We start from the raw sequence: 10,727 nt of genomic DNA, 5'->3' as shown, positions 1-10,727 counted from the left end.
CTTTCCTGCTCTTCTGATGCTGCATGGCCTGCTGTGTTCATCCAGCTGCACACTGTGTTATCACAGACTCCAGCATCGGCAGTTTTTAATATCTCTATGTTATATTTGTGATCCTTGTGTGCCGAAGAAAACTTCTTAGTTTCTAGTTATGAAGAAGGGTCACTGGACTCAGAAAGGTTAACTGTGCTTTCTCTACACAGATGCTGCCAGACCTGCTGAGCTTTTCCAGCAATTTCTGTTTATGTTCCTAAATCTGTGCTCTGTGTATCTGTGCTCTGTGTAACTTTTTTTTAAAAGAAAAGATCTAAATTAAAAGACACACCACTTAAAAGGAAGAACGGAGAAGTAATGATCACGGGTTGGGGCTTGGGTTTAACTTTTTTTAAAAAGAGGTGTTTGTACAAGGAACATAAATGATGAACCGGCGGTAAGAAGTTTCAGACATTACGGTATGAAGAAGACGGAATTAGAATACCTGTGAGCGTTTAGACCTCATTGTACAATTAACAGGAAGGTGCTAGCCTCCGATATAATCAAAATCAGCATCTGACACAATGCTGGTCAATTCTTTGAGGTTCGTGAATGTTGCGTTGATTAAAGAAAAAGCTACGTGAAGTTGTTACAAACAGCCTGTCGGAGGCAGACTCTGGGCAGAGCTGATCAGGTAACACGATTGCAGTTTAAAATCAGATCACTAACAGATGCATATTCCCCCACTCCGACACACAGACACACACTTGAACTCTTGAACCGGGCCTTGGAACATCCGCTGGTTGGAAGCATTTCATCGTGTCCGCTACTAAAAATAAGCTAAACCCTATCCCTATCAACTCCTAACCCTATAAATTTGATGTGATCCAGCTTTCATCACCTCCCTACTGGAGCTCAGACTCCAACCGGACGTAGCAATCTGCCAAAGGCTGGAAGTTTTTACACTGGAAAACTTCCACTCCAGTCTTAAAGAAAATACCAAAAGGAAACACTCGGTTCCATTATTAAAAGAGCAGCGTTTTATTTGTTCAGCCTCCTTTAAAGTCCTGAATCCGGATAAAACAAGGAAACACGACATGGAGCGTTTACAAACGCCGCGAACCTGTGTTTAACAACCCAAATAGAAAGAGGAGCTGACAGAGCGTAAAGCGTTTCCCACCTCTGTTAGTTTCAGTGGTACATCCAATGCAGGTAGGCAGTTGGGGTTCCTTCCCAATGGCTCGCTGTCTGCTGTAAGTTGTGTTGGTTGAATCCAAGAAGGCGGTTTGAGGAGCAGGCTGCCCGTTCGGAGGCGGAATACTGTCAGTGATGGGTAAACCAAGCACACAGCTATTGCCAGCGCTAGCACCACCGGCCGTGGGGGCCACCGCAAGCGGAGACAGCGAGCCAGCGCCAGGCGGAGACCCATGTCGACAGCAATCCCCACCCCTCCGCCCTGCACCGTCCCTCCCTCACTCCTCCATGGCACGGAACTTGTTGGAGGAACAGCCGGATCCGAGTCAGTGCTCAGTACCCCCCCCCCCCGCCCAATCAGGGGGGAGGCTGCTACCTTAGCTCTGTGTGTCCAGGCTCTCTGGAAACGTGACCGCTTAACGCTCCCTGCAGAATGCTCCTGCAGGAGAAATATAACGGTCCCAACAAGGTCAACTTAGCATCCCACCAAGCGGCTGCATCACTTGGCGAGGGGCGTGAGATCCATCCAGGGGCAAGTCTTTGAGGTCCATGTTCAACTGGACCTTCACATGTCACCCACACAAACCGTCCTCGTCAACGAGTGAAAAGACCAGGGCACATCACAACGAACTTTCTTTTCAATTTATGTCCATATGAGGGGAAGTGGGTCGGGGGAGAGAAAAAAGTTTGGCGGGTTTTCCGTACTCGATTCGCAGGCAAAAGTACGTTAAAGTCCTCAGAAGATTTCCCAGGTCAGTATTTCCCCGTGTTAACTAGCGCATTGCAGGCGTTGCTGGGTTGCCCAAGTTTTCTGTCACTGAACTCTTTTCCTGTTCTCAGTTAAAAATTAATCGGTTCACTCCGCGTCATGGAGCAGGCTCCAAAAGAGGTGCTGTTTGCCTGCAGGAAGCAATTCCTAAACACAATGATTAGATCCAGTTGGAACTGCCGTTCTTATAGCAGCAACAAACAAACTTTCACAAAGTAGGTTGTGACAGGCAATGACGACTCTTCCTAAATTGAAAAATGATTAAGATGTAATTTAAAAGAAAAATTAAACGAAGAACCTTTTTGTATTTTGCGTCTGTTTCTGGGATATCGAGTCTCCTCTTTCTTCCCTACAGTCACTTGTTTAAATACTTTCTAGAGCACGGTTTCCGCTAAGTTCCCGAAAAACAAACTGTCCAGGATGACGCCCTGCTCCCGTAAGTGGGTAGGCGGGAACATCTTCGGTTTTTTTTAATATTTAAAGTGACAACTTTTATAAAAATTTAGATTGCATTCATTTAAATACAATCATACCCATCGATATATTGCTCAAAAACAAGTGAACAGTTTGCAATGCCTTAACTCTGTGTGAACTTTCTATTATGTCTATGATATCTAAAATAAATAGGCAGATTTTTGTCCCTTTGATACAGAATATACAGAAGACATGATAGTCTGACATTGTACCATATAACGCAATATTGGAGAGTCTGATTCATATGTTCTCATCTCTGGTACACCATATTTCGGTCCAAATGGTGAGAATATCGGTATAGCATCAATTTCAAAAGCAAAATGTAACCGAAGGATAACTCACTTGGAAACTGCCTGAAAGGTGAGTTTTCAAAGAACTGCAGAGGATGTGGGTGTCTCTGGTAAGGCACCATTTGTTGTCTAATCATAACTGACTTGAACTGGTGGTGGTGGTGAGAAAATTTCTTGCTGCAATCTATCCACTGTAGGTACCCCCTCAATGCTGTTGAAAAAGGGAATTCTGTGACTGTGTTCCTGCATTATTAAGAAATGTCAATGTTGTTCCAAGTTAACATGATCTGGGACTCTGTGGAGAACTTGGAACTGGTGACATTCCTGTGCATGTGCTGTCCTTGTACTTCTAGGTGTTAGAGGTTGTGGGTTTGCAAGATGCTGTTAAGTGAGCATGATAAGTTGCTGCAGTGCATCTTGTATATGGTACACACTACTCTCACTGTGAGCTGGATTGTGTGCTTGTGGCTGCTTTATTTTGGATGCAGTCTAATTTTGAGTGTTGTTGCACCTGCACTCATCCAGGCAGGTGGAGTGTATTCCATCACACTCCTGAGTTTTTGATGATGGACAGACCTTTGGAAGTAACAAGTAAGTTATCTATCAATGCAGCTTGTGGTATTCCATATGCTAACCTGTATAACATGCACTACAGAGACTCAGTTTCAGGTTGAGACAGGTATCTTGAAGTTTATTTACAGAGTTAATGTATTATAGACTTACTCATATAATATTGAATCTTTTTGTTTTTGATTAGGTGCGAGTCACATTGAGTTTGATAGAGTGATTCCCACGGTGAGGCCAAGCTACTTTTCTCCCATATCTTACCAAATTCACCCCATTAATTGGCATTTCAAACCTTCCGCAGTTGAGTATTGCGCTCAATTTCCACCCATCTTACCATACACCATTCCCAAAGCAACTTGCCATTCACCGGAGATCCTGGAATTGACTGGCATCCCTGGTATCAGCACCATATGTAAAAGGCACCTGGAGTAGCACTGACAACATCAGTTTGGAGCTGCACTGCAGAATTCCTGACATTTGCCCGGGACACGGCAGATGAGGGTAATTGGTTCCCAGCTTTACAGGCATGGTCCGGGAGGTCCTGCTGCACAGGATAGTATACAGACAGGACTTCCTCCTCCCCAAGACCGGATGTGGTCCTGGGTAGAGCAGTTGCCATTCCAAGACGTGAATCATCTGGATAGGATGCTTTCTATAATGCGTCTATAAAAATTGGTTAGAGTCTTTACAGACATGCTGAATTTTGTTAGCCTCCTGAGGAATTACAGGCATTGCTCTGCTTTCTTGAACATACCATGAATGTGGGTGGACATGAACAGATTGTTCGTGATCATCACTCTCAGGAATTTAATGCTCTCAATCATCTCCACCTCAACACCATTAATATAGACAGGGGTATGCCCTCTACCTTGCTTCCTGAATAGTGTTCAGGCCACCTATACAAACATGGAAAAATAATGGCATTAAAAGAAGTCATTCAGCCCATTGTGTCTGCTGTTGATGATCTTTTTGAACTGTTGTAGCTGGTCATCTTCTTAGGTAGTTCACTGATTTGCCCTGCTTGGCTGTGACCAAAAAATGTGAGCTTGATGTTGAAAACTTTGTGGATCATGATAATATATAGATCCTTGCATACTGGCAGACCAATGGTCTACCAATGATCTGAAAGGTTTCAAGTGTCCTTCCCATGGACCAGAACTGATTAAAGATGGATAATACCAATGCATAGAATTTTAGACCTATTGTACATAGTTAATTATCTTAATAAGAAAAATTTCAAGGGTCAGATCCATCATCAATGGCTAACTAGAAATGAGAAATAATGTATCAAATTAAAACAAAAAGCACATAGGTGCAAAGATAGGTAGCAGGCCAGAAGATTGGGCAGAACATTAAACAAAATGAAAAATCCAGTGAGAGCTAGCGATTTGAATACGAAATTGCCTTGAAGGTAGGTGACACAGGTGGTGGAGGGTTGTTTTTCAGACTGTGACTAGCAGTGTATCACAAGGATCGGTGCTTGGTCCACTTCTTTTTGTCATTTATGTAAATGATTTGAATGTGAGTACAGGAGGAGTGGTTAATAAGTTTGCAGATGACACCAAAATTGGTAGTGAAGTAGACAGTGAAGATGGCTTTCTTAGAGTACAGCGGGACCTTGACCAGATGGGCTGATGGGCCAAGGAGTGGCAGATGGAGTTTAATTTAGATATATGTGAAATGTTGCATTTTGGCAAGGCAAATCAGGGCAGGACTTATACAGTTAATGGTAGGGCCCTGGAGAGTGTTTCCAAACAAAGAGACCTTGGGGTGTAGGTTTGCAGGTTTGTAGACCAAGTAGTGAAGAAGACGTTTGGTACTTTTGTCTTCATTGGTTAGTACGTTGAGTATAGGTTTTGGGATGTCATTTTGCGGCCGTACAGGACATTGGTTAGGCCACTTTTGGAATACTGCAATTCTGGTTTCCCAGCTATAAGAAAGAAGTTGTTAAACTTGAAAGGGTTCATAAAAGATTTACAAGGATGTTGCCAGGGTTGGAGGGTTTGAGTTACAGGGAGAGGCTGAACAGACTGGGGCTATTTTCCCTGGAGAGTCGGAGACTGAGGGGTGACCCTATAGAGGTTTATAAAATCATGAGGGGTGAATAGCCAAGGTCTTTTCCCTAGGGTAAGGGAGTCCAAAACTAAAGGGCGTAGGTTTAAAGTGAGAGGTGAAAGATTTAAAAAGCACATATGAGGCAATATTTTCACGCAGAGGATGGTGTGTGATTGGAATGAGTTGACAGTGGAGGTGGTGGAGGCTGGTACATTTACAACATTTAAAAGGCATCTGGATGGGTATATGAATAGGAAGGGTTCAGATATTGGATATGGGCCAAATGCTAGCAAATGGGACTAGATTAATTTAAGATATCTGGTTGGCATGGATGAGTTAGACCGAAGATCTAGTTTCCATGTGGTACAACTGTATGAGTATATGACTCTATGACCAGAACATCAGTAAAAGGGGAAAAATTAGAGGGAGAGAAAGTTAAACATGAATATAAAATAAGAGTTGCTACCAATACTTAAAGATGAAAAGGGTTAACAATGTGAGCATTGGACCTATGTGCGACTGCACAATTTATAATGGAAAGTAAGTAAGTTCCAGATGAATTGAATAGGTATTTCGTTTTCATTATAGATGATACAAGTAACAACCCAGAAGCAGCGATAAATTATGAAATAAAAGGGAGGAACACAGGAAAATCACAATCATCAGAGATGTGGTACTGAGTAAATAGTTGGAGCTGTGAACTGACGGGTGCATGAGTCCTAGTAGACTTCATCCTTGTGTCTTAAAAGAAATAGTTAATGTTGATGCATTGGTTTTAATTTTCCAAAAATCCCTTGATTTGATTATCTCATTAGATCAGAAGATGGTGAATGTAACTGCTTTGTTCAAAAAGCAAAGCAGGAAACTATAGGCAAGTTAGTTTAACATCTACCATAGGGTAAATGTTACAATTTCAATGTAATAATACATTTTAACAGGGCACAGGTAAGTACAAGGTAATTAGACAGTTTTAACACAGTTTTGTGAAAGGGAAATTATGTTTTTGATCAATCCTTTGGAGATCTTCAAGGATGTGATAATGTGCTCTCGATGAAAGGGAACTGGTAGATGTACTGTACTTGAATTGCCGGAAGGCATTCAATAAAGTGTGATATTAAAGGTTATTGAGAAAAATAGGGGATAGCATATTGGATAGAAGATTGGCTGGCTAAGAGAAAGGAGAGAGTAGGTGTAAATGGGCCTTTTTCAGTTTGGCGGGACGTAGCAAGTGATGTTCCACACAAATCAATTCTGGGTCCTCAACTGTTAAAAATTTATATAAATTACTTAGATGAAGGGAAAGAAGGTTGTTTAATTAGCCAATGACACAAGAATAGGTAGAAGAATACGTTACAAAGTGGACTCAAGGAGGTTACTTAGAAAAAAAGAGAGGTTAAGTGAGTGAACAAAGGTGTGGCCAGTGGCATAGAACATAGAACATAGAACGTAGAAAAGTACAGCACAGTACAAAGCCTTTGGCCCTCGATGTTGTGCCGACCTATTATCCTACTAAGATCAATCTACCCTGCATACCCTACATTTTACTATCCTCCATGTGCCTATCCAAGAGTCGCTTAAAAGTCTCTAAAGTATCTTACTCCACTACCACCGCTGACAGCACATTCCACACGCCCACCACTCTCTGTGTGAAGAACCTACCTCTGACATCTCCCTTATACCTTCCTCCAGTCACCCTAAAATTATGCTCCCTTGTAATAGTCATTTCCGCCCAGGGAAAAAGTCTCTGACTATCCACTCTATCTATGCCGCTCATCATCTTGTAAATCTCTATCAAGCCACCTCTCATCCTTCTTCGCTCCAATGATAAAAGCCCTAGCTCCCTCAACCTTTCCTCATAAGACCTGCCCTCCAGTCCAGGCAACATCCTGGTAAATCTCCTCTGCACCCTCTCTAAAGCTTCCACATCTTTCCTATAATGAGGTGACCAGAACTGAACACAATATTCCAAGTGTGGTCTAACCAGAGTTTTATGGAGCTGCAGCATAACCTCACAGCTCTTAAACTCAATTCCCCTGCCAATGAAAGCCAACACACCATACGCCTTCTTTACAACCCTATCAACTTGGGTAGCAACTTTGAGGGATCTATGGACGCGGACCCCAAGATCCCTCTGTTCCTCCACACTGCCGAGAATCCTGCCGGTAACCTTGTATTCTGCATTCAAATTTGACCTTCCAAAATGAATCACTTCACAGTTTTCTGGGTTGATTTCCATCTGCCACTTCTTTGCCCAGCTCTGCATCCTGTCAACGTCCCGTTGCAACCCACAACAGCCCTCCACGCTGTCCACAACTCCACCAACCATCATGTCATCGGCAAACTTACTAACCCTAATAATGTGGGAAAGTCTGAAGTTGTCCATTTTGGCAGGAATGATATACAATCAGGATATTATGAGAATTGTGAGAGATCATAGAGCTCTGGGATAAAGAGGGATAATGTCTTCATGCATGAATCACACAAGGTTAATATACAGATACAACAAATAACTAGCAAAATTAATAGAACGTTATCATTGATCATGAAGGGAATTCAATACAAAGATAAGGAAGTTATGGTTCAATTATACAGGGCACTTGTGAGATTGCACCTGGAGTACTATACTTAGTATTGGTGACCTTATTTAAAAGCAGGATGGAAATACATTGAAGGCAGATTAAATAACGTTTACTAGACTAATAACTGGAATGGGTGAGTTGTTTTATGAGGGGAGGCTGGATAGGCTAGACTTGTATTGGCTGAAATTAAAAGAGGAACAGGTAAATTAAATGAAACAAAGTCCTGAAGGCCTTGACAGTGTAGATGTGGAGAGGATGTTTCCTCTAATGGGAGAATCTACAACCGCGGGGTCATTGTTTAAAAATCAGAAGTCACCAATCTAAAACAGAGATTAGACAACATTTTCTCAGAGGGTTGTACATCTTTGGAACTCTCTTGCTGAAAATTCAGAGGAAGTAATGTTCTTGAATACTTTTAAGGCAGAGGTAGATGGATTCTTAGTAAGCATGATGTTGAAAGGTTATCGTGATAGATGGGAATCTGGATTTGAGATTACAATCAGATCAGCCATTATCTTATTGAAAGATAGAGCCAGCTCCAAGAGCTAAATGGCCTGCTCATGCTCCTGATTCAGGAATTGATTCTGGAATATTGAGTGAGTTCTCTGACAGTTACAGGTCTGGATTGGACAAGGAGCTTAATTAACTAAAGTCATCTACACTCAACTGGGTGTTTAACCCTGAGCAAGCCTGAAAAAAGTTACAATTTTAAAAAGTAAATTTCACTTAAATGTTAATTGCAGTCAAGCAATACTAGATTTTATAAAGAGAGATTAACCCCACTGATTCAGCCTCAGTAAACCCTTACTCAGCAAACTCGCAGGTTTACATTCTGTTCTACCTGCACTCTTTAGACATCTGTATCCTGTTTAATATTCCACAGGCTGCAGAAGGAAATCCATTCCTTTAATGTCTTCCTCATGCCTTCCTCAGCTATTAGCCCAGCAACGTATAGCATGATATTGATGTGTTCACCTGTATCCTATTCAATGGTAACATGTACACTTGATATGTGCTTCAATGTTACTATTGTCTTCTTTATGTTAACATGTAATTTAAATTTTACACACTACATGCACCTTTTAACAGATGTCTGTGCAAATCTGTTTCAGGTAGCTTGACTTCAAATCCTTCCATGATCACATCCCTCCATATCTCTTTAATCTCCTCCAGTCACACAATACTTTAATGTGCCTGTGCTTAACTAATTCTGACTCTTGAGCATCCTTGATTCTAATCATTCCATCATTGGAGGTTGTACCTTACATTGCCTAGCCCTTAAGCTCTAGAATATCCTTGCTAAGTGTCTCCTTCTCTCTGCCTTGTTTTCTACCTTCAACACCTCATATCTCTGTACATGGCTTGATATTATTTTATAATGCTCAAAAAGACTTTAAAAAATATTTAGTATTAAAATTCTATAACGTATAACTAGAAAACATCAGGAATTTATCGGTCTCCATTTGCAGAGCAAACAATCATCAGGATCCTTGTTGTGGAACGGCAAGCAGTATAATGGTGAATTGGAATGCAATATCAAAGAGGGATAATCTGTCTGGTTAGCACTTGTACTGACACTGGGAGATCTGTACAAGCTGGATATTGTAGCAAGCAGATGGGAACATGAGCATGGAGTAAAGAATGAAGGAAAAAAAGATGGAAATGAAAGAAAAGTATCAGGCAATAGTGAAGACGGAGGAAACAAGAGATAGTTTTTTGTACGCCAGCCCTATTTGCCACCATGTGCAAAATGGACAAAAAAGAACAAAGCCTTTGACCCTGCTGTTATTTCAGTGGCAATCTTTAAAGCTGGTGGGCCTTTGGTCACATCAAAAATCCATCCACTCATTATGCAGATTTACAAGAAGAAAAATCTGTTCCCTGGAAATGTGGCATTCTATCTTCAAGCCCGGAATTAAATCATGTTGTGGAGGCTACTAAGGTGATCCCCCCCCTTGCCCATAGCAGGGAAAATCCTGACATACATTCTTCTGAATAGCCTAATTCCTGTAGCTGAGGAAATCTTGCCAGAGATACAATGTGACCTTAGAGCTTCCAGAAGAACCTCGAACATGCTTTTTGTTGCCAGGCAAATCCAAGAAAATGTGGGAACAACACCAGGATTGCATCCATCAACTTAACTGAACTAATGATTCAGTAAATTGCACAGCTGCATGCATTGTTGTCCAGAGATTTGAATGTCCAAGTATTTTAATCACAGTCCTGCAACTGCTTCATGATGATATGACTGCAACAGTCTTAAATGCAAAATCTGAAACAGAGACCTTCAAAATCCAGACCAGTATCCAGCAAGGCTGCTTGAAAGCCCCCACATTATTTACAATCTATATACCAATGGCTAACCACCTCATAAAAGTTAAACTGCCCTCTGTTGCAAGCTGGTGGAAAACTCTATAATCGCAGTTGTCTCAATGCAAAAACCAAACTGACCACCATTGACATACATTATCCGCACTATGCAGATAACTTCTGTATAATTGGCTTTTCTACACCAGATTTGCAAACCACTCTTAATCAGTTCAATTTTGCACACAACTGACTCAGCCTGTCCTTAAATATTGCCAAAACAAAACCCATATATCAATCCAGACCTGCTGAAAGAAAGACTCTAGAATATGTTGAGCACTGCCTGTACCTTAGCAGCTACCTGTCTCAAAAGGCCAGTTTAATGTCTAATGTTTAATAATGTAAACTTCTTTAAGTCACAAAAGTCCCAGTGTACAGAGCAGTTGTTATCTCTATACTGCTGTATGGCAGTGACACCTGGACTGTGTTTCAGCAAAAATATAAGAGCAATGGAGAAACTCC

The 10,727-nt window shown here is 41.5% G+C and overlaps 1 protein-coding gene across 1 annotated transcript in view; it reads right to left on the bottom strand.

Moving 5' to 3' along the window:
* The window catches only part of cped1 (cadherin-like and PC-esterase domain containing 1), a 302,217-nt gene extending 300,818 nt beyond the window's left edge, over window positions 1-1,399 (bottom strand). Inside the window, exon 1 of the mRNA XM_048608017.1 lies at window positions 1,151-1,399. Coding sequence (XP_048463974.1) covers window positions 1,151-1,399 — 249 coding nt within the window. The remainder of the gene's footprint in view (window positions 1-1,150) is intronic.
* Window positions 1,400-10,727: the final 9,328 nt, after the last annotated feature.

This window comes from Rhincodon typus, chromosome 18, assembly GCF_021869965.1.
Source record: "Rhincodon typus isolate 14 chromosome 18, sRhiTyp1.1, whole genome shotgun sequence".
NCBI classification, from domain to species: domain Eukaryota; kingdom Metazoa; phylum Chordata; class Chondrichthyes; order Orectolobiformes; family Rhincodontidae; genus Rhincodon; species Rhincodon typus.
This window is presented reverse-complemented; position numbering and strand designations above follow the sequence as displayed.